Raw genomic sequence first — 22952 nt, 5'->3', positions numbered from 1 at the left:
CTGGCACTTAAAAAACGTGACACAGCCAATTTAGAGACAGTGTCCTAGTTAAAAAATGTGGGTACTTTATATAAAAGTCTGAACATTAGGCTGTCAACTCCCACGTGATCCAAATTGAGAAATGGAACATTTCCAACGCCTGGGCTGTCTTGTAGAGCCGGTAGCAGCTGCCCCTCAGACGAGGCACGTGTTCGCTAGTTCACCGCAGTCCCCACCATGCCCTGTTGCCTCGCCGCTGCCTCTCTCCCCCGACTGCTGCTGGTGTGGGCTGAGCTGTGCAGCATCTCATTTTCCTCCTCGCTGCCCTGGCAAGTTGGTACCCTCCCCGTCCCATCTCCCGGAGGAGGGGCATAAGCTCTGAGAGGTAAACCACTGACCCCGAGTCACACAGCTAATTCTGTGAAGCTGGCACTCCACTTCTGTCCACTGGGGCTCAAGCTCTTCGTTGAACTGTGGCCCTCAGCTCGGGCTCTTGGCTCTTTGCACAGAGAAGGACCGGGAGGCTGGGAAGGAGCGTGCAGGTGAGTAGTGGCCACCTGGGCAGAGGGGACGTGGGCCCCTCCGAGCTGCAGAGGGAGGGAGCGAGGCAGTCAGCACTGGAGCTGGTGGAGAATTAACATTCTTGTCAGCAGAGAAGGCAAGAATATAATTAAAACTTTGCCCTTGGAATAGCTGATTCATTTGAATTTTATTCCTCACGTTGGAGAAAGGGGGGAAAAAAAGCGAAGATTTGCAGCCCTGGTTCTTGCCTTGCCCGGGTCGGCCCAGCTGTCAAGCCCGATTCTTTCCGGTTCACTGACGTTCCTTGCGGGCCTACTGTGCACCACTTGGAGCGAGAAAGACATACACAGTAGTCCCGGCCATATTCTAGCAGGAGAGACAGGGCCACATGGCGTTACCTTAGCAGTTTCCTGTTGCCACCACCACAAATTGGTGGCTTAAAATGTGGGTTCATTGCCTTACAACTCCAGGAGCCCAGAATGTGTCCCACAGGCTACAGTGGGGTGTCAACAGGCTTCCTTTGGAGGCCCTGGGGGCGAACCCACGTCATTGCCACATTCAGCCTCTAGGAGCCGCCTGCATCTCTTGGCTCACGGCACCCCCCTCGGTGTGTGGAGCCCACCGCCTAGAGTCTCCAGCCTCTGTCCTATTCCCCCCTCCCCCCCACTTCCCTCTCTGTAAGCCCCTGGGGTCACCCCAACCTACCTGGGTCAGCCAGATCATTGCCCCCGTGCGGGAGCCCTCGCCACACCTGCAAAGTCCCTTTTGTCATATAAGGTAGCATGTTTCCAGGCCCAGGAATCAGGCCGTGGACATGTTTTGGGGGCCACGATTCTGCCGACCACAATTACCAAGGGTGACTCAGAGGCACCACCCTGGGCCGCAGCTCTCTCCTCCTCTGTGAATCGGGACTGTGCCATTTGTCCCTCCAGGGTCCTTGTTAGGCCAGCGCCTGGCTCGTCTAGGTGCTCAGTGAGGACAAGCTGTCATGGTGGTCTCACCCACAGGCTGAGAGAGGCCGAATCCGTGAGGGCTGCACACTCGCCACTCTGTCCAGCCGGCCACGGGCCCCCGGGGCTTCCCAGGAGCCCAAGACCACCCAGTTCTCAGATCAGTGTGACCCACTGGGCTGGGGGCGGGGGGAGCTTGGGAAGCATGAGGTGACCTCTCAGGCCAGAACTTGGCCCTTTAACAGTTTTAATCAAAAAACTAATGTTTATTGAGCCCCTGCTCTGAGCCAGGGACTCATTGCGCTTTCTTAGTAAGAACTCGGCAGCCCCGGGAGGAAGGTCCTGTTGTCAGTTCCGCTTTATAGAAAAGCAGCTGCGGCACAGAGAGGGGAAGCGCTTTGGCCAAGGTCACACAGCTAGGGAGTGGTGGAGCTGGTACCACAAAGGTCTGAGCGCCCGACTGCTCCTCGGTGCTGAGTGGTGGCACTTGTTGGGCAGGGACTTGCTCTGAAGCTGGGCCTTTGCCAAAAACACTGGAAGTCACAAGTATACTTTAAAACAATGGGGCTTTCTCTCTCCTCCCTTCCTCCCTCCCTCCTTCCCTTCCTCCCTCCCTCCCTTCTTCCTTTCCTTCCTTCCCTCCCTCCCTCCCTCCCTCCCTCCCTTTTTCCCTTCCTTCCTTCCCTCCCTCCCTCCTTCCCTCCCTCCCTCCCTCCTTCCCTGCCTTCCCTGCCTTCCTCTCTCCCTCTTGATAATAAAAGTTACACATTTTCAATGTATAGAAAAAAACACAGAGAAGTCAGGTCACCCATACTCCATAACCAGCCGCCAAGGTGGCTGTGATCAGCTGTTATGCCTTTCTGTCCCCCAGCCCCCGACCGCGTGGGTGCTTGTGTGTCCCCCTCGGTTGGCTGCAGGCCGGCCGGGGTGGCCCAGGTTCGGCCTCTCCCTGGCAGGCGTTCGGGAGGCGGGTCCGACCTCACGAGCCCACATTCCTCGGCGTGGCCTCCCTCCCCGCCAGCCTGGTATTAGGGCAAGGAGCGTAAAATTGGAATCGGCTGGAGGAAGGGCCCGCGGGACTTTCTTCTGTTTCACAACCAGATGTGCTGTCCAGGCGAGGCCTCCAAGCTCGAGGGCTGGAGCCCTGGTCGGGCAGCTTCCGGCCTGTGGCCCCTTGTCCCTCGCACTGCACGTACACATACATGTGCACGTATGCATGCACACGCACATCCCATGTGGCTTATTCGGCCTCTCAGCGCTGCCCCTGCCAGAACCCCAGGGCGGGCAGCGGCACCATCCTGGGCTCACCCTGTGTCTTTCTGCTGAGGACGCATCGACTCATTCATTCACACATGCGTGCCTCCGTGCCTTTGCTGTCCAGCTGAGCCCCTTCCGGCTGGCCAGGCTCGGCCTTGGCCTGTGCGCAACACTGACTCAGCACCTGCTCTTTCAGGGCTCGCGTTCTGGAGGAAGCTGGTCTGTGAGTGGACAAGGAGTCCAGGGGGCAAGGCGGACTCAGAACACGGGTGGCTCCCCAGTGGCTCGGGGGCTGTGTTACAGCAGGGACGGTCAGGGGTGGCCTCTCTGGGGAGGGGACAGTCAGTCTGGGGCTAGACAGACGAGCAGCATGCATCCCATCCAGAACGGAGGGAAGGGTCCTGAGGCACGGACGGAGCTGGTGCAAAGGCCCTGGGGAGGGAGAGTGAGACCTGGGGACCGCTGTGTGACTCTGGGCAGGTGACCCAACCTCTCTGAGCCTTGGTGTCCCTCCCTGGTAAAACAGAGGCTAAAAATAGGGTTCCTGTGGGGAGAGCATGGGGGGATACACCGAGGGCTTGGCCGTGCTTGGCTAGCAGTGGGAGCTGTCACTGTCCTGGTCTGCGTCCCCAGCGGCGGCCTGCCCGCCACGCAGGCCTGACCTCTCCAGGAGCCTGCCTGCTGGTGACCGTGGTCAAGGGTCCGGCTTCTCCGGGGCCCAGGGAGAGCCGTCAGGAATGCACGGGCAGGTGTGGCATCCCCGCTCTCCCCTCCCCCGCAGGCCTTTGTCAAGATGGTGGGACACCACGTCTCCTTCCTGGAAGACCACGTGCTCCGGGCCGAGCGGGACCACGGGGCCTTCCCCCAGGCCCTGCCGGGGTGGAGGTGGCTGGGCTCCAGGGGGCTCCCCTCCTTCAGGAACGTGAGTATCTCCCCACCGCCCTCCTCCTCCCAGACCCCGGAGTGGGAGAGGGGCTCAGGAAGTGGGAGGTCAGAGGGCATGTCTCATTTCTGCAGACAGGAAACCGTGTCTGGCCGGCCCCGGGGAGGGCCGGCCCAGGTGGCTGGGGGTCTCAGTTGCTCCCTGAGGTCCCTCTTCTTGCTCTGAGCTTGGAGCTTCGTTGCTGTGACCTCTTGCTTATTCATCCACCATTGATTGAGCGTCTGCTGTTTGCTGAGCAGGGCGGTCCCTGTGGGCGGGGTGCTAATGGGTAGAACCCAGGGATGCTATGAAACTCTCGGCTGCGCTCCACACCACGGAGGGTTCTCAAGCTCTCCATGCACGCGTGCGGTGCCGAGAGTGAGAAGCCCCGCCCTTGGCTGGCTCTGATCATTATAACGGCGGATCCTGTCGTGTCTGTTCTGAGTGCTTCACGTGCTGTGCTGCATGGGGTCCAGTTCACACGCCAGTGGAAGGAGGTGCCTTTATCATCACCCCCCCTTTTGGACGAGGAGACTGAAGCTCAGGGACGTGGAGGGACTCCCCTGAGGCCACACGGCCTGGTGTGACAAGGACAAGGTGTCTAGCCAGCCAGCTGCCCCGCCCTGCCCTGGTGGTGGGGTCTCTCACTGTTCTTTGAGGCCCGTGGGGTCTCCCTCTGCATCTCGGTTCTCCCATCCCGCCTGCCTGCCCCTGAGTCTCCGCTCCGTGTTTCCTCGAAGGCTCGAGTGTTGAGTGTTTGCAGTGTCCCGGCCATGGGGTCGGGCACTTCGTGTGCATCACCTCGTTTGCCTTCGCCGGTCCTGGTGCGCGCTGGGCATTACTGATTAACGTTACCCTCCTCTGACAGGTGAGGAAACGCAAGTGTGGAAAGTGTCAGAGGCTGCAGTCTTGCAGCCCAGGGACAGAATTTGGCCCACGTGGACTCCTTCTGTCTGGCCAGGCGACGTTACCTAAACCACATGACTTGGGACGCCTGACGAGGCATTTGCTCTCCAGTCCCTGGCAGGCCCCCACTGCCCCATCTTGTCTGCCACCTGCCCGACACCCGGCCTGCTCACCTGCCACCTCCAGGTGAATGACTTGCTCAAGGCCAGTGACAGCTAGGCATGGCCTCACAGATCTCCCGGTCTAGGAACTCCTATTAATCCTTTAAAACCCAACTTAATGCCACCTCTTCTGAGAAGCCCTTGGGGATTTCCCCCTCTCCAGACAGCCGCAGTCTTTTTCTGCCTTCCAGTGACAATGAACTCATAAGCTGCTCCGTTTTTCCCCTTCTCCTGGAGTTACGGTAACTCCCTGGGTGACCAGGAATGCCCAAACACATAGTGCTTTGCCCCTCAGTGGTTTCAGTCCCTCGACTGCCCATGGCTCGCTGGGCCCTCGGTCTCTGTACTTCACGTTCTGTTTCTGTCATCTGTACAGTTGTCCCTGTGTGGTTGGCACTGGTGTCCCCATTTAGGGGCAGAGGCCAAAGCCTGGAGAAGGAAAGGCATGTGGTCTGTGGTGGGGTTTGAACACAGGCTCCTGTGGCTCTGAAATGTGTGTGTGTGTGCTGGGGGGGGCGGGTTTCCTCGCACGCTCCTGCAGCAGGATCCCACCGGGGTGTGGCTGAGCATGCTGGGACCTGCACCTCCTCGTCTGTGCCAGACACGGGGGCCCCCCAGGCCTACCTGTGGTGACTTGTTCCAGGAAACTTGTCGCAGCCCAGGGGTGGTGAGTCATTCTGCACCCCCAGCATGTTGATCTTGGCCCCAGGAGGGCTGTGTCTGGGGCAGGCCGTGCCAGTGAGCAGCGCGCACACACACGCACACGCACATGCATGTGTGCAGGCCCAAGGGTTTCTAGGGTGCAGGTTGAGGGGCCTTCTAGAATAATGGTCGTCACGACTTGTGTTGGGCGCCCGGACTCTGCAGGGACCTCACATCCCACCTCGGGAGGCGGGTCTGGTCGTCGTCCCTAGTTCACAGATGGGAAAACCGAGGCACGAGGGGTCGGGTGGCTTGCGCACCCAGAAGTGGTGGAGCTGGGAGCCTGCGGGACCTGGACCCAGCGCTCTGCACTGCTCGGCTCTGCCAGGCCTTTCTGGACCCGGTTCCGACCACCAGAACCAGTCAGGGGGGTGGGGTCCTCACAGGGTGCCCCCCCGGATGACCTCCCTTTCTCCCATCGGGGTCTCCCCAGGCCAGGACCCCACGCTGTCCGGAGTCAGGCCCCCCCAGTGCGTGCTCATGGTGCGCACCGCCCTTCCGTGACCGCTGCCGGCCCCCCGGAGCCCACCCGGCCCCTCGCCCTGCGGTAGTGAGAGCTGCTCCTCGCAGCCCGGACTCCACCTCCCGCCCCGTCCGCCCTCCAGGGTCCCGAGGAGCAGAGGCTGGATGGGGCGGGGACTCTTGAGCCTTGTCTGCACTGTGGGCATGCCGGCGAGGGGTCCTGTCCCCGTGGGGCGGTACTCGTCGCTGTTTCCCGTGGGGCCCAGGAGGGAGGGCGCTCAGCCTGGACCCTGGAGCTGGGCAGGGGTCTTTTAGGGGGGACAGGGAGAAAATGGCCCTTGCTTTTTCTAACTTTCCTGGCCCCACCGCCCCTTCTTGCCTCCTTCCTCCCTCTGTCTTCTTCCTCACTCTGCAGAGAGGGTGCGGGGGCAGCTGGGCTGGGCAGCTGGGCTGGGCAGCTGTGTCCCTACCCCTCTGCCCCAGCCCCAGCGGCCCATGTGACTGGGTGCTGGCTGTAACCTGGGCTGGCCTGGCCTCACGTACCTTGACGGGGGAGGCCCAGGAAGGCAGGAATACCACCTCCCAGCAAGCCCCCCTGAAGCCCAGGCCTTGGACCTCGAGTCGAGCTGCCCGAGAGGCTGCAGTCCGTCCACAGGCCCGGGGCCAGCCCGGCGCCCTGGGCCTTCGGCGTCCAGGCACAGAAATACCCGTGTTTTCCTGTTACAGTGTGCGTTCACGGTACAAAAGTCCCGATTTCCATGCACTGTAGAAAGGGACAGTTTTTTATTATACTTTTACGTTGATCCTTAAAACGCTCCAAGGTTTTTTTTGTTGTTGTTGTTTTTTAAGATTTTATTTATTTATTTTTAGAGAGGGAAGGGAGGGAGAAAGAGAGAGAGAGAAACATCAATGTGCGGTTGCTGGGGGCCGTGGCCTGCAACCCAGGCATGTGCCCTGACTGGGAATCGAACCTGCGATGCTCTGGTTCAAAGCCCAAGCTCAGTCTACTGAGCTACGCCAGCCAGGACACTCCAAGGTTTTCACTAAGAATTGTACCTCTCGTTTTCTGTGGCATTTTTTAGCTGTGTGGCTGGGGACCGGGGGCCGGGGGCAGAGCCATTGTCAGCCTCGAGGAGCTAAACTGTCAGTTAGCTGACAGGGACAGCATCCTGTGACGCAGTTTGGATTCTGTGCAAAGTGACGCGGCCTCCAGCAAAGCAGCGGGAATAAGAAGGAAGAGGAGGACCCCAGGAGCCTCCAAGGAGGGCTCTGAGCGCTGGCTGGCGGGGCTGAGAAGCCAGCTCTGCTCGGAAATAAGGTCCCCGTGCCGGGCAGACCCCTTTGTCACTGGGCAGAAGCAGGGGTCATGGCGTGGGGACGCAGAGCCAGCCCTGCAGAGCCAGGCACCATTCATTCTCAGCTTAGCCCCCACCGGGTGGGGGCTGCTACGCTCCCTATTTTCCAGGCGAGGAGAAGGAGGTGCAGGGAGGCTACCCGAGGTCATGCAGCTGGGCCTGAGCTTGTGAACCCCCATTCTTCGCAGCACCCCAGACTTTCCGGGGCGTGAGTTGTGAACTCTGCCCTCAGGGAGCTTGTGTTTAGCAGGTGAATACAGACAAGGACCGAGTCCTAAGCAAACTCAGAAGGTCATTGTTTTTAAAGGGGGCCGTGGTGTGCTGTGGGTGGGGGGTGGTCAGCGGTGGCCTTGGAGGAAGAGCCCTGTCGGCTGAGACCTGCATCATGAGAGAAGTCAGTCTGAGGCCGGACTAGAGGGTGCTCCAAGCCGAGAGGACCCCAGCACAAGGCTCTGAAGTGGGACCCCCCAATGCATGCGGCTTGAGGAGGAGCGGGAAGTCGGGGTGCGTGGTGGAGTGAGCAGGGCCTCGGGCCACACAGAGGAGTTTAGAACTATTCTAAGGGCAATGGGAAGCCACGAAAGGGTTCGTAGGAGGGGGTGACTCGGTCAAATTCTACTCACCTGCAGAAATTTCCAGGCTGCGTTCTCTGCCCTGAGCTCTGGCATTCGGGGTGGCGATGTCTGGCTGAGACTGGAGCGCAGGTCAGAGCAGGGCACGGGGTGCTCTCCAGGTTCCAGAGTTCAGCTCCTCAGCCAGGAAATGCACCCTGCACCCTGAGCTCTCGGGACCCTTGTCCGAGAGGAAGAGAGGAATGAGGCTCCAGGTGAGGGCCCCAGGTCTCTTGGACTTGGGGGGGGGGTGGTGCTGGGTCCCGAGACCCTGCATGCAGAGGAGGCGCCTGCCCACAGAGGTCCCGGGGCGTCTGGAGGTCGTTTGCAGACGTGAAAGCATGAGACGGAGCTACAGTCACGGGAGCCCGGACCTCGGAAGGGCAGGGAGACCACGTCCGGCGTCACTGTGTCCCGTCCCCCGAGCCCAGGCCCAGTCCTGGCCCGTGGCCGCCACAGGTGTGCTGCTAACTGCGCCTGGCCTTCCCCTGGCCGCGTGTGCCCCCGGGGGCTCGGCGCAGCCTCCGTAATGTGTTGTAAAGCACTGTTTGTTTTCTGCTGAGCCAAAACATCTTGTTCACAAGAGGTGTCATTTTGATTAATTTTCCGACGGATGAGAGCGTGGTGCTTTCCAAGGAAGGCTCTTTGGGTAACAGCAAACCGCTCAGGGCCAGATCCCGACACCCTTGCCGGGCCAGGCTGCCTGGGGGCTGGTGGCCCGGCCCGGACTTGGGCCTGCCCAGGGCCCCCCGATCCCCGCACAGGGAAACCCGATAACGAAAATGAGTGTGTCTGCCAGGTGTAACACGGTCAGGAGTGGTGGGGACTGGGGCGAATTGCAGAGCCCAGGCTTCCTCTAAAGGGCCGGGCGTGGCCCCCAGCAGCCTTAGAGAAATGGGGGAAGAGCCACATTTTCCTCTTTGGGTGAAGAAGCTGTGCATCTGTTTTGTTTTCCCTACATGTTGAACACAGGGAGACATCTGTTGCACCTGTGCGTCACTCCCAGCGCCCTCCCCAGCTCTGGATTTTAGGCTGACAGTCCGCATCGCCCCCCCCCCCGCCCCGCCACCGTCCCTCACCCCCTTCAGGGGCATCTGGGGCCAGGCGAGGGTGGAGAGACAGCCCCTTCCTCTCTCTGCGCAGCATGACTGGCAGCCCGCAGTTTTATTGAGCATCTGCTATTGTGTGCGCCTGTGTCAGCTTCCAGTGGCAACCCCAGAGAGAGGTGTGGTTCTTCCAGGCCCGGAGGAAGTGACCTGAGGCTCAGAGCGGGCTGGTCACTGGCCCAGGGTCGTACAGCGTAAGTGGCGGATCCAGGCTTTGCCCCGGCTGTGGCTTTGTTCGGAGTGTCTCCTCCCTCCCTCTGCTATCTTCTCAGAGGCAGGAGCGGGTCACCGACAAGATCCTTGGGCCCAGTCTGCCCCATTAACATGTATTCGTGGGCCAGCTTGGAATATGTGTGCATTTAATTGGAATTCATTTCTAGCAGTTAAAAGAAGTGTTTTGTAAGAATCCGTACATCTGGCATCTCTCGAAGAAGCAGAGGTCTGGGGCCCCAAGCAGCACCCCTTCCCAGCCGCCTGCCATCTGGACTGAGTCACCCGCTCTCGGTTCCTCCCTGTGGGCATTTGTTTCCTGCCCAGGGTGAGCACATAGTAGGTGTGCAATAAATCAGAATCAGTGGACGCTCTTATAGCTTCCCGGGCCCTGGATGGCCTCCCCAGATTTCTCCCCAGGCCACTTCCGGCCGGTGGAGGGCTGGGATGCAGTGTCCACGCCTCCCTCTCTCCCTGCGGCTTGGGGCTGCCTCTTGGGCTTAGAGGTAATGGAGGCTGTGGGCGGAGCTGCCATGCCCCGGGTGGCCTGCAGGAGTCCTCAGCGCCAGGGTTGGCGTCTCCTCCCCTCCCCCTCAGTGCCTCCCCCCAGCTCGCTCCCCACCGGGAGGGGAGGGAAGGAGGCAGGCTCAGCCCCGCTGGGCCGCCGCCCCCCTCCCTCTGCCCAGTCCCCCTGTGGGGAGAGTCCCGGGAGGAGCCCGGCTTGGCCGGGGCTTTATCTGGTGGTGGAGGCCAGCGAGGCACCAACGCGAAGAAGGCCGCGGAGGTTCACGGCGCCTTCTCCCGGCCCCGAACCGGCCTCTCCTTCTCCTTCTGCCCCCGTCATCCCTTGCGGCAAAAATGCAACATAAGCAGATGGCAAATATTAAGGCGACAGCGGAGGGCCGAGAGTGGCGCTGGTGCCCAGCCCCTCCTCAGCAGCTCCCCACCCCCCAGCTGGCTCCCAGGGAGTTACTCCGCACTCACACTTGAACGGTGCTGCTGTCTGGCTGGGCGTTCCATGTTCCCCGTGCAGGGAGGGACCGAGGGCTCCCCGGCCGGCCGGTTTGGGAACCAGATTTCTCTTTTCAAACATTGCATTCTTGTTGAGGGTTGGAGGGTGTGTGCAGAGGAAGTTCCTTTCGACAAGGGAGCATTTTTATTTGGGGGTGCTGTTTGTTGAGGCCCGCGTGCAAGCTTGCCAGCCTCTCCCAGGTTGGTGGGACACGGTCAATGGACCCTTTTCAAACACTGTCGCCATTGGGGGCGTCACTGTGACACCAGCGTCCTGGGTCCACACTCTGCCTTCCTGGGGGCTGGTGGACACTGTCTGTGGCCTTTGCATAGGCGGGTCCCCTGCCTAGAATACCCTTCCTGCTCCCTTCCTGGTAGACTTTATTCATTGTCCAAGGCCAAGGCATGTTACCACCTCCAGGAAGACACCTGGATTTGCCAGGCACCCATCCCTCTGGCCTCCCAATGCCCGTTCATTTCCCCTGTTGACACAGCACCCCTGGGAGCCACTTGTTTTCACCCATGTTTCCCCCAGAGGAGACTTTCTCAGGAGTAGGTACAGGGTTCTCTCATCTTTGACTCGGTGGTTATGACGACACAGGCAGCCCAGTTTTCTGGCACTTTCCCTGCCCTAGGTTGGTTTGTCTTCATGCCCACCAGTTACACAGGTGCTCGCTGTCACCCTCCCCCTCTACAGATGGGAAACTGAGGCACACAGAAGTCAGACGCTTTAACTGAGCCGGCCGGGCATTGCCATGCCTGGTCCCACAGCCCCACACGCGTCATGTCCCCGGGGTCAAAATCTAAGTGCTCACCATGGGTGCACAGGGCCCCGAGAGAGGCAGGGGGGCTGGGTGGGGACTGCGGCCAACGTAAGTGGCAGGTGCCCTCAACTCCAGCCAGGAATAAAGGTTCAGAAAGGCCTATGCTTGCCCTTCTTTATAAGAAAGAGGTTGCAGGTATAGATTTCTATGTGAGCTCAGTAGATTTTGAATACAAATCTGGGAGGCTCCTGGAGATCTCAGGGGGCCTCTTGGCTCACAGCGTCCGTCTCTGTCTCGGCGAAGATCTGGGGTGAGTCAGTGCCTAGCGGGGTACCTGGCCTGGGCGTGGGTCCAGCACCTATTTGCTGAGGGTGGGGGAGGAGGAGGGGAGGGAGGGAGCAGATTGCATAGTGGTGGGGACCAGCCTGTACGACTTGAGTGGGGGCCATGCTGGGCAGGCAGAGCTGGACTCCGAACTGTGGACCTGGGCCGCCCAGGCCTGCTCATGGCTGTGTGCCTGGGTACCCGCACAGGCTGCACCCCCCGGCCCCCTGCATCCCCGCAGCTGCTCTGGGCACACTGGGGGAGTTGGGAAGTAGGGCCTCTGACCCCAAGTGGCTCAGTGAGCTCACTCTGGCCAGATGGGTCGCAGTGCAGGTGGGTCCCCGTGCAGGCCTGGTGGGCACGGGTGTGACCCTGTCCTCATTGACTCAGCAGTGGGGTTCTACCATCCCTGGCCCCATCCATACAAGGGCAACCTGAGGCAGACAGAGGGGGAGTCACTTGCCCGCAGTCGGGGGAGGGGGAAGAGGAGCAGCCCGATGCCCCGGCAGGTGCTCAGCGAGTGTCGGCCGGCGTCGCTCCGTAGAAAGCTCCCTTTGGAGAAGCTGGTGGTCCACCCCTGCCCCCGTGGGCTTGTGTGGCATCGCCGCCCATCCCGCCAGTGGGAGCCAGATGGGGCAGGCAGCCTGTTCCTCCCTGAGCCTGCGCCGCCACTCACGCAGGACCAAGGCCAGCCTGGTGGAGGGGGTCGCTCATGGGGGGCCCCTCAGCAGAGGCCCTGCCCGAGGACACATCCCGGGTGATGCTGGGTCTTCAGGGGCAGGTCCCGGGGGCGCCGAGGTCCCTCTCCAAGTGTCCCTCTTCCATGTCCTCCCCATCATGAGGACCATGTGTCATCTGACACACTGGGGGCCACTCAGGGCTGTGGCAGACCCTTCCCGTCTCTGCCTCTGCCTCTCTGTCATGGTGTGTCTGGGTCCCCGTTCCTGAGTCCCTCGTCTGCCTGTCTCTGTTTCCGTCCCTGTGTCTCTGGGTCTCTCTCTGTGCCTCTCTGTGCCTCCCTGTGTCTCTCCTTGGGTCACACACCGTCACAAAGCCTCATGGTCCCCCCTGCCCCGCACTCCCTCCCATCCTTCCCCCTGCATCTCTTCTGTCCCCCTCAGGGGTCTCACCAGGCCCCTTCCCTCCTCAGGGGGGAAGAGAACACCTGTGGGCCCGAGTGGGCCACCCACCTGTGTGACACGGCGGGATGATCCGGTCTGAGTCCGCTCTGTGTCCACTGGCCGGGGGCTCTGTGGGCCCCCCACCCCCGCCGTCCTTCTCAGTGCCCTTGACGGACACAGCGCGTCCGGAGGGGGGTCCCGCAGTGACACGCCTAGTGCGCAGTGAGTGTTGACATGTGGGAGCCGCGAACTCGCACCAAAGGATGAAGAAACGATGACGCCAGGCCCCTGCCTGTGGCTCGCAGGAGGTAACTCAGCAGGCAGGTGCGGTTGGCAGGTGTGCGCTGCCGACTCCTGCACGTGCCAGAACAGGAGAGAGGCCGGGGAAGTGGCCGACACAGGCGAGGAGAGGGCTGTGGGAGGGCGCAGCGCGGCCCGATGTGCGGCACCCGCTGCACACGGGGTCACGCGGCGGAGGACGGGCAGTCTCCATCCGCCACGCAGGCTCCGCGGCGATGCGATGCGATGCGCGGAGGCGGGCCCTTCGTTACTGCAGACACCTGCGCCAGGCCTGCAGCTGCGCTGGGCGCGCCCTGAGCCGGTGGGATCCTCCTGATGCCCACGGAGCCCGCGGAGCCCTTGGTGCCATCCACGGTCAGCCTTCTGCGGGGAAAATAAACCACGTCTCATTAAGCAGTAAATTCGTCCAGGTGCCTTGTCACGTCGCCAGACCTGAAGTCAGGGCCAAAGTTCCCGTTACTCGGAGAGCCTAATAATTAACCCGGGAAGGCGGCCGCAGCGGGGCGCTGCGGGGGCTCCTCCTCGGGGCAGTGAGGGGCTGGGGCGGGGCCGGGCCGCCTCAGGGCTGGACACCGCTGAGCGCCGGTCCACAGGCGCCCACGGTGGCCCGGGTGGGGGTGCCTCAGCACTGTGGCCCTGGGCCCTGCCCGTCCTTTCCCGAGTCCGGCAGCTCTTCCTTGGTCTGGGCCTGGCTTCAGAGGCCTCGGGCAGTGGCCCACCTGTGTGTGTGTGTGAGGGGGGTGTCCCTGAGGGGCCCAGGTGACAGCGGTCATCACGGGGAGGGAACGGGGAGACCACAGGCTGCTCGAGGGGCAGGCTGCCCAGGCCAGCAGGCGCTTACTGAGCACCTACTGTGAGCCACGCACCCTCATTGGTAGAGGAGCCCCCCCCCCCCGCCCCGATTGGTGGCTGGAAAACGTCCTGGCACTTAATTTTTGAGGCTCCTTGTAATTAAAAATTAGAGCAGTGCTTAGAATTGGCTCCCACAATTGGGATTTGGTTTAAACGTTCCTGGTTTGGAACCGAATGCATTTAATACTAAATACGCAGTGTCATGAAATTGTACACTTGGGCTGTTTGCAAGCTAATGATGGCGTTTAAAAAGAATATGAATTCAGGGGGCTGTAATAATCCTGAAGTCAGCCAGCACCCGCTCGGCACTGACTGTCCCCTAAGCACGCTGCCGCTCGCTCCGTGGACTTCACGACACCCAGGCCTGCTCCCACACGACGCCGGAGCCGAGGCCCCGAGGGGTGAAGCTGGCCAGGGTCAAACGGCCAGAGCGGGGTTCTGCTGCCATCTGAGGGATTTGGAGATTGGACACAATTTACTGTGCGGGGTGAAGGGACCCTGCTCTCTGTGCCGGTAGCTCCATGTGGGCCCTTGGGGGGAGGAACGTCACAGGTTCAAATCTGAGGGCCTCTGCCGCTCCCACTGCGACTCCTACCCCCATTTCCTGAAGCTGCGTGAGTCCCACGTAGAGGTGTGTGGATGGGCAGATGCGAGGAAGCCCCTAAGGCTTGGGCCCCCCCGCCCGGGGGAGACCCCAGGAGGTGAGCTCAGGCTCCATCCCACCCAGCCTCCGGTTCTTTTGGGAGCACGATGCCAGGGGCAGGGGCTGCTGGGAGGCATGGCTTGGCCTGTAGGGCACCATCCTGGCTTTCTGCTTTCCCTTCGTGCCCTGGGGTTTTGTTCCTGGAAACCTCAGGGTCTTGAGTCTGGAGACAGCCCTGCCCATCCCCCTCCGTGCACACTGCCTCCCCCATCTCCTCTTTCCCCCTGCCCTCCACGCACACTCTCCTTCACGTTCTCCTTGGCTGTTCCAGGAGCTGCCACTTGTGTGACCCCGGCCCTTTACCTCTTCCTCCCCCCGCCTCTGGGCTGGTTTAACTCCTGTGATGCCACAGAGCCATCCACCTCGCTTTTCCCCTTCATTCCTGCAAACCTCCCTTCATTCGGCACATAGCCACTCCTGTGTGTGAGCCGGGAGCTGCTTATCTGGAAACCCAGGAAGGAAGGAGACCGTCCCTGCCCTCTGGCAGCAGACACGGCGGGTGGAACTCGCAGTGCGCCCCGGGGAGGGAGACAAGTAAAGCAGGGCGGGGCGGGGCGGGCGGGGAGAGCGGTGTAGGGAAGGCTGGAAGCTCCAGCACGTGGTGGCTGGCACCAGGGAGGGAGGAAGGTATGCAGGTGCCTGGGGCCCTGAGCAGGTGGTGGGAGGGAGGAAGGTATGCAGGTGCCTGGGGCCCTGAGCAGGTGGTGTGCTGGGGCCTGAGGTCCGGGCGGGGGGAGTGAAGGGAGCAGGTGTGGGCCCAGTGCCCGGATTTGGCCTCGGCGGCGGCGGGTGTGAAGAGAGGGGGGAGGTGCTGCGAGTGTGAGGGTGGAGGTTGGGAGGTTCAAACTGCTGGGATGGCCCGGGCCAGGGTGGCCAGGGCGGCCAGGGTGGCCAGGGCGGAGGTGGGGACGCATGGTCTGTTCTGTGTGTGTGTTCGCTCCAAATTGTTTACTGAGATCATTGTGGTCGCACATGCAGTCATAAGAAATAACACAAAGAGGTTCCTCGTGTGCTTCGCCCAGTCGCTCCGGTGGTAACACCCTGCAAAGCTGTAGGACCATCTCATGGCCAGGGTGTGGACAGGGGTGCCATCATCCGTTGTCCTCAGTCCGGGTCTCCCCACTTTCGCTGGCTCTCATTGGCGTGGGGCTTAAGTTCTGGTCAGTGGTATCGGTTCTCTACAATTCATTGTATTTAGGTGGCGTCTCCTCTTTGGCCCAACCCCTGGCAACCGCTCGTCCGCCCTCCATCTCCCAAAAGCGGGCTGCCTCACAAACGCTCTGTACATGGAATCACTCAACAGTGTGGAACCTTTCAGGGCCGGCATTCCTCACGCAGCCTGATTCCCCGGAGATTCTCCCCGCCTGCTGTGTGGACGGAGAGAGTCCATGCGGGCGCGTTTGCGGGTGGAGCCCCGGTGGGAGGTTTCAGGGTGGGGTTTGGGGTGGGTGGGGGGCGTCGGGAGCGGAGCCAGTGGCTGTGGCCCTGAGGCTGAATGAGATCACCCCCCTGGGGGGCCGGGGGCTCCAGGTCCATGACCTGGCGTGTGTTGATGAAACAGCCACCGCATGGCAGCTGCTGTCCCAGGCCTAGGGGGCACAGGTGTGTGTGTGTGACGTGGACAGGGCCTGCTGGTGGGGTGGGGCTGCCGCGGGGCCGGAGGCCGGAGAAAGCGCCCATCTTCCTCCTCTTTTCTCCCTTTGCAGCCAGACGGGTCTCTGAGGCAGCAGCTAGGCCCTGAGGGGAGGGCTAGGCTGGGAGTTTCCAGGAGGCCCGAGTCACTGAGGACGGAGCGAAGGGCTGCCCCTAAGGCCAGACGGAGGCCATTCCACAAAGACTGACCTGGCTTCTCGGATGGCCTTTGTCCCTGGGGAGTAGCACTTCTTGACAAAGGGATGTGGTTGGCGTATGGTGTTTTTCTTGTGTCCTTGCCAGGCCCAGTGACTTGGCTGGGGTTCGGACAGGCCTCGAACCCGTGGGCCGACGTGCCCCAGGCCCCCCAGTCCCCTCACCTCTGTGTCCTCGTCCCCAGCCGGCGCCGCACCGCCACCCCCCACCGCTCCCCGACACCCCAGCTCGGCCCCCTCCGCTCTTCCCTTGGGGCCTTCGGCCCTCCCCTCGCCTCTCCCCACTCGCTTCCCTGCTTCTTCTCCTGCCTTATCCCTCCGTGTCCACGTTCCCTCTCTCCTCCCCACCCCCTCCTGGGTTCCCTGGGTTCCCTCTCTTTCTAAACCCGCCCTTCTCTGCGTCTCTCTCTTCCTCTCGCACCTTTCTCTCCTGATCCTGCTTTCTCTCCCACCGCCCCCGGTCTTCTCTCTCCTCTCCCATCTCCCCCTCTCTCCACAGCTCCGCCTGTCCCCACCGCGCTCCGTGCCCTCTCCCTCTCCTCCTTTCCCTCCCTCTCGACCGGCCTTGCTACTTCCTCGACCTTGAGAGCCACCCCTGCTCCCCCCAGGCCGGAGGATAAACTGTCCCACTCACACCGGGCAGCACCGGAGCCTCGTGGGCCAGGGCCTCCGGCGAAGGACGAGGCCTCGGGGGTGGAATCATTGCAGTGAGGCTCACGGGCCGGCCGGCCGGTCACGTGGTGAAGCACAGACCTGGCAGGTCTGTGGGCCTGGACAGGAGCCCTGTGCTCACCTGGGTGAGGGAAGGGCCACTTGAGAAGAGGCCCCCAAGGCTGCCCAGACCCCCGGGGTGGGGCAGAAGGGGCTCAGGACACAGCCGGGCCTTGCCTCTGGAGTGGGTTCCTCCAGCTGCCCAGAGGCAGCTGCTTGGCCCTGGGGAAGACCCCCCCCCCCACCAGAGGCTGGGTAGGGACTGGGGCTGGGCCTGTGGGCAGCTCCTTCTGACCTGTGGGCAGCTCCTGTGGGCTCTGGTGTGGGCCCCCATTTTTGCCCCAATGGCTTCTGTATTTAGTGAATAACAGCCTCGCAGGTTAGGGACCCTGACAACACGGCTGATGGCTAACTGGTGCTGGTTCCGGCCTCCCGCTGTGGAGCCGGCCACGGCTCCAAGGGGTCCAGGGGGAACCAGCTTTGGAGCGAGGGACACGCAGCTCTGTGCCCACCGCTGGTGCGGGCCGCGCTCTCGTCTGGAGGTGCACGCCAGCAGCCAGGGAGCTGGAGAACGTCGGTCTGACCGGGAGGTCTCTGAACGGAGCAGGCCGCTGGGCGGGGGTGGCTGGTGTGCTGCCTGTGCTGGGACGGGGTCGTCCCCTCCCTGCTCTGCGCCCAGAGTGTCTGCTACAGCCACACCCACCCGCCGATGTCCCCCCCCAAACTCCACCCCTGCCCCACCAGGAGTGCTCACTCTGTGCTGTCCACGGAGTTTCCACCAGCGCCCTTTCGGAGGCACCGCATGGGGCACCCGCCCCAGGACCCAACAGGGCCCCTGTGGAGATGCAGCTCGGTCACCAGACTGGCCACCAGACTGGCAGGGCCACGTGCAACATGAAAACGTGAGGCCCCCCCAAAGCTCCTACAGAATTTCCAGACAGTGACGGCAGAGTTAGACCACGCATGGGGCCCGCGTGCCACGCAGGTCGCTCGCCCAGGGGCCAGCCCTGTCTGTCGCTCGCGAGGGTCGTGCTTTGCGTGAGTTCCCGCGCCTTTGTGCCCGCATCTGTGAAACGGGGCTCACAGTCCTCTCTTCCGCCCGGGGTTGTCGTGAGTGCGATGGGCAGCACGTGAGGGGTCTCCGCTGTTGCTGTCAGTGGGGACACCAGCGTTGTTACTCAGTAGCTGCCTGGCCCCCTCGGTGCTTTGCATATGCTGTGTGCGTACGTTGTATTCATCTTCAAACCATCTCTTCGTTTGGGATCATTTCAGATTTGCAGGGCATTTGTGAGGACAGGACAGAGTCCCCCTGTGCCCCTCACTCAGTGTCCCCCGGGGCTGTCCTCTTGCGTCACATGCTCAGTCATCGAAGCCCAGACGCCCGCATCGATCCGGCGGAGGCACCCGCCCCAGACGCTGTTTGGACTTGACTTCAGCAGGGTTCTCTTTCACGCCCGTGTGCTGTCCCAGGCTCCCGGCCAGGGCAGAGCGCTGCTGGGAGTGAGGGCTTTACTCTCCATGTGACCTCGTGTCTCCGGGAGCGGGTCACAGGCCTGGCCAGGGCAGGGGCGCCAGAACGGGGCCCCCGCAGGTGTCTGCGTCTGGAGACACGACTATTTCCGCTTGTCCTGGATCCTGAGCCTCGCTTGGTCTGAGGCCAGCACCCAGGCCCCTCCTGTCTGCCTCGGGGGTTGACAGAGTCCAGTCCATGGACTCTTGTGACCCGAGTGTGTCCTGTGTGTCAGGCTCAGGCTCCTGCTGTGGCCGCAGCCCGGCCCTGAAGACTGACGTGGCCCCCATCCCAACCCCGTGGGGCTCAGCCTGGCGGGGAGACGGTTAGGCAGCGAGGAGAAAGGTTAACAGGATACACTCCACAGGGCTGCAGTGAAGGAGGGAAGGTGCCCTGTGATTGGGGGACCCTTGGGAGGGTCTCAGGGAAGGTAGGAGCCCTCACCAGAAGGCCTGGCAGAAGTACCTTGAGTGGGGCAGCAGGTGCAGGGGCCCGAGTCAGGACAGACCCCGTGAGGTCCAGGCCCCCCCCGCTGGAGGGCTGTGAGCGACCGGAGGTGAGGGGCTGAGCGTCAGGTCGGATCACGTGCATCTGGGGGCAAAAACCCCCAACTCTGAGGGGCGGGCGGGGGGCAGAAATGAGTCACACGGCTAGGGGACCACGCAGGCGAGAGCACACGTCCCCCGCGTAGGGACGCCCCCTTCTCAGCGGCAGCCTGCCATCTCCACCGACACGCCAGGGCTCCCGACTCTGTCTTTACTGTCATTCAGGGACAGCTGTCTTCCTTTTCCCCGCCGCAGGGTTTTAAAGAGAAGCTTGAAATCTCTTTTTCATTAAAAAAGTGACATTTCATTAACGAAATGTGAGAACAGAAACAACCAAAAAAACAAAGGCAACAAAACTAGCAGAGAAATTCAGGCCAGCGGAAGCCACGCGGGACATGCCTGTGTTCTTTCTGGCTCCGCCTGCCCGTTGGTGGCTGCGGGGACAGGGCCTGACAGGCAGGACCGGGGTCTGCGACTCGTGGCAGTGACGCACTCAGCAGGGCATTAGTTTGGTTTTCAGGACTGTCCCCGTGGAGCTGATCTGCGAGTGACCTCAGAGGCTGGGAGGGAGGCGGACAGGAGGGGCGACAGTGGCTGTGGGGGGAGGGGTTGGGGAGGGATTCCCACAGGGGACTGAGGATGGGGTGGGGGCTGCAGTGGGGAGCCTGAGTTGGACTGCCCGGGTGGGCGGAGCCTCAAGTTTCCTCCTGTGTAAAGGCACTTGCGACCCCTGGAATATAGTAGGGGGTCCCTGGAATATAGTAGGTGCTTGATAAAAATATTATATATGTACGTTTATGTCTTGTCTGTAGTCAGACAGCTGCAACCATGGGCTGTGCACTGAGATGCAAAGCCAAGGCCTCGGTGGTCAAACAGGGGGCTCCGGTGCCAACTCTGGCTGGAGGCCGGGAGTCAGATCCCCTCCAGGAGGCGGGGCCGGGAGGGCAGCCGCTGGAGGCTGTGGGCCAGGGGCTGGGGCCCCAGGGAGACCTAGCTGGGGGGCGGGGACTGGACCCCTCCCCACCTGGCAGCCCTGTGTCTCCCGCCTTGATGGCATGTCCGTTGGGATGTGGTAGCCAGTGTCCTGGCAGCACTTCTGAGGGCTCCTCCCCTGCGAGTGCCATGTTAACGCTGCACTTCTGGCTGAGAACGGAATCCGTGAGGCCCCAGGAACCTTCCAGAGCTGCTCCCAGGGGCAGCATCGCCTATAACGAGATTGCACCTATTTGACCCTGCTGCTGGGGTCCTCTGGTCTGGGCAGCCCACTCCGGGCAGCCCACTCCGGGCAGTCCCGCTCCCCGGTCCCCAGCTGCTGTGGTCGCCAGGCCGGTGGAGGCTGGGCTGGGGGGCCAGGCTGGGCAGGAGGGCTCCAGGCAAAGGGGATTCATCTGTGTGACTCGTGCAGGCGCCAGGAGGCTGGCCAGCCGGTCCTGCAGTCCTGCAGGCCTGGGGGCAGGACAGGACCTGCAGGGGCTGCTTCCAGAAATGGGAGGGGCTCTGCCCGCAGCTGTCAGAGCATTCTGGAAGACTGGCCCCACCCCCATCCTGGGCAGGAGCCAGCAGGACAGGCCCGCATGGCCTGAGGGGCCGAAAGCTCAGAGGCAGGACTGAGAAGGGAGCTGGGGACACAGCGGGAAGGTCATGCGGGCGAGGCTCAGAATAGCTGATTGGACTCCCAGCCCTGACTTTTACCAGCCCGTGCGGCCCTGGGCACAACCCACCCTGGCCTCACTGAGCCTGCTTTTTCCTCCACAAAACGGGCACTGACAGGGGACATGCCCCTCAGGCTCTTGTGAGCGCCAGAGGGGACCGTCTGTGGGTAAAAGGCAGCAACCACTGGTCTTGGCAGTGACCCCAGTGCCTACCCCGTGAGGCCCAGGGCACGGGACGGGGAGCAAGGCCTCCTCTGTCCGGCTCCTCAGCAGCCCACGGAGACGTGTCTGAGCCATGTGACGTGAGCCTGGAGCCGCTGCCAGCTCAGATGCCTGTGGGTCGTGTGGACGAGTGAGTCAGGCCGGGCAGGATGGTGGCAAACTGGACAGCACGTGCCCTGTCTGGAGGGGCCAGCACCCTGCACACCGCAGGAATGTGGGCCCATTGTGGCCAGACAGTGCCGGTGTTCGGGAGAAATAGGAACTCGATATGTATTTGAAACATCCCGGCTCTTCCATGCTGGCAACTAACTCATTTTTAAATTTTCATGAGCCAAAGCCCCGGGTCTGTGGGCCAGAGGCTAACCAGAGGCCACCCGCCGGTCTGTGATCTCTGAGGGCGCTGGAAGCAGGGACTCCTGAGGGTCCTCGGTTGGAAAGCAGATGCTGAAGGGACATCCCAGGTCCTGCACAAGAGCTCAGCCCTGGGGGCCGCCTTGTCCCAGCTCAGTGCTGAGGCAGAGCCTGGAGCTGGGTGGGCCTGGGTTCGAATTCAGCTCTGCCAGTTACCAGCTGGGCGATCTTGGGCAAGTGCCTCTCTCAGCCTCACCTTCTCTTCTGCAAAATGGGCTCGTGGCCACCTGCATCTCTCCGTGGCTGTGAGGATGGGTCCATCACGGGCTGGGCGCTCAGGAGGGGCTCGCTACTCACTGTCCTGGGGGTCGAACTGAGAGAGGCCTGGGGCTCGGACTGTGCAGACAGCCGGAGCTGCTGCTTCTGTTTGCTCCCCTGCCCGCCAAGCAAACGGTTTTATTTTAGAGCTAGAGACAGGTTGTTGTGACAATGCAGAGGGTTCCCACACACCCCTCACCCCGCTTCTCTGTCAGCACCTCCTTACACCGTGCGTTGTGAACACTATACCCAGTTATCAGCGACCTCCACGGTTTACTCGCACTTCGCCAGCTCTGCCCTACTACCCTTTCCTGTTTCGGGATCACATCCGGGATACCAACCATACTGTGTATTTGGCCATCGGGTCTCCTAGCACCTCTGGTCTGTGGCAGCTTCTCCGCCCCGCCCCCCCGTCCTTGATGCTCTAGACAGCTTTGAGGGGTGCCAGTCAGCCATTTCGTGTGGTAGCCCTCGGTGAGGGCTGGTCTGATGTTTTTCTCCTGGTTAGCCCAGGGCTGTCAGTTTTTGGGGGGAACGCCGCCGAGGTGGAGTGCCCCTCTCACTACACCACGTGCAGGGGACGTGTGTCACCAGGACAGTGCATGGGGGGAGCCCTGACCACCTGGCGGAGGGGGTGCCAGCCAGGGACTCCCCTGACCACCCTGCTGTTCTCTGTGCTCCCAGGAAGATAGGGAGCGTGGGGAGACCCGGGAGCATGCCACGCCCAGTGCCCGGGAGGTCTCTCGAGGAGGATGGCAGCTGGGCTCTGAGCAGATGGGGAGGCGGCTAAGAGGAACTGGGAGGCAGGGGGCGAGGCAGAGCCCTGGACCCGGGGGATGTCGGGATGCCAGGTTTCCGGGCTCCCCTCCGGTCCTGGGCTGGCGGGACGCTCCTGTCTGCAGGCTCGGGCGCGCGCCGAGTCGGACACGAAGGCTTGCATGCTGGCCATCCCTAGAGGGGACTCTCAGGAGCAGCTGTGGGGGGTGGGGGGAGGGGAGGCAGAGGTCTCCGAAGTCCCCTGAGTGATTCCCAAGGGTTTGGGTTTGCTGCTCTGTCCTCAAGAAGTCGAGGCGGTGGCAGGAGCCCTCTGGGGTCATGAGTGGGGCCCGGGCTTGGAGCCGGGCAGGCCTGGCGGGCCCCTGGTTCCTGTGACCTCTGGGATGGGGACGGCCCCTTTCATCACAGGTAGCCCCGAGAAGCCGAGAGAAAGTGGGTGTGGCGGGGCTGGTTTCCACAGCACCTGGGGCGCCTGCGCTGGGGCCAGGCCTCAGGGGAGGGGGTGCTTCCATTCCCCCGACAGCATCTGGGGTGCCAGGCTATTTCCAGCCGCCGCACAGATGGGCTCTCACCTGCTGATTCGAGAACTGGTTTCCAAGGGCTCACTGGCACCACCGCGGGTTTGGTGTTGGTTTAAAGCAGGACTCTCGGGCGCGTGAGACAGCCACCCAGGTCAGCTCAGCTTAAGCAGGGAGAGCCCCTCCGCTCCAGAGCAGGAAAATGCCGGGGGAACACCAGCATCAGGCACAACTGGGCCCAGGGGCTCCAAGGAAATGGTCAGGTCCCTGTCCCGCTCTGCCT

General features: G+C 62.2%; 1 protein-coding gene across 1 annotated transcript in view; it reads left to right on the top strand.

Annotated features, from left to right (window-relative positions):
- The window catches only part of BCAS4 (breast carcinoma amplified sequence 4), a 47148-nt gene that overhangs the window by 21295 nt on the left and 2901 nt on the right, over nt 1-22952 (top strand). The window contains exon 4 of the mRNA XM_045833223.1: nt 3490-3630. Within this exon, the coding sequence (XP_045689179.1) occupies nt 3490-3630 (141 nt within the window). The remainder of the gene's footprint in view (nt 1-3489; nt 3631-22952) is intronic.

The sequence above is a fragment of the Phyllostomus hastatus genome, unplaced genomic scaffold (assembly GCF_019186645.2).
Source record: "Phyllostomus hastatus isolate PE091 unplaced genomic scaffold, TTU_PhHast_1.1 phas_contig_17, whole genome shotgun sequence".
Classification (NCBI taxonomy): Eukaryota; Metazoa; Chordata; class Mammalia; order Chiroptera; family Phyllostomidae; genus Phyllostomus; species Phyllostomus hastatus.
This window is presented reverse-complemented; position numbering and strand designations above follow the sequence as displayed.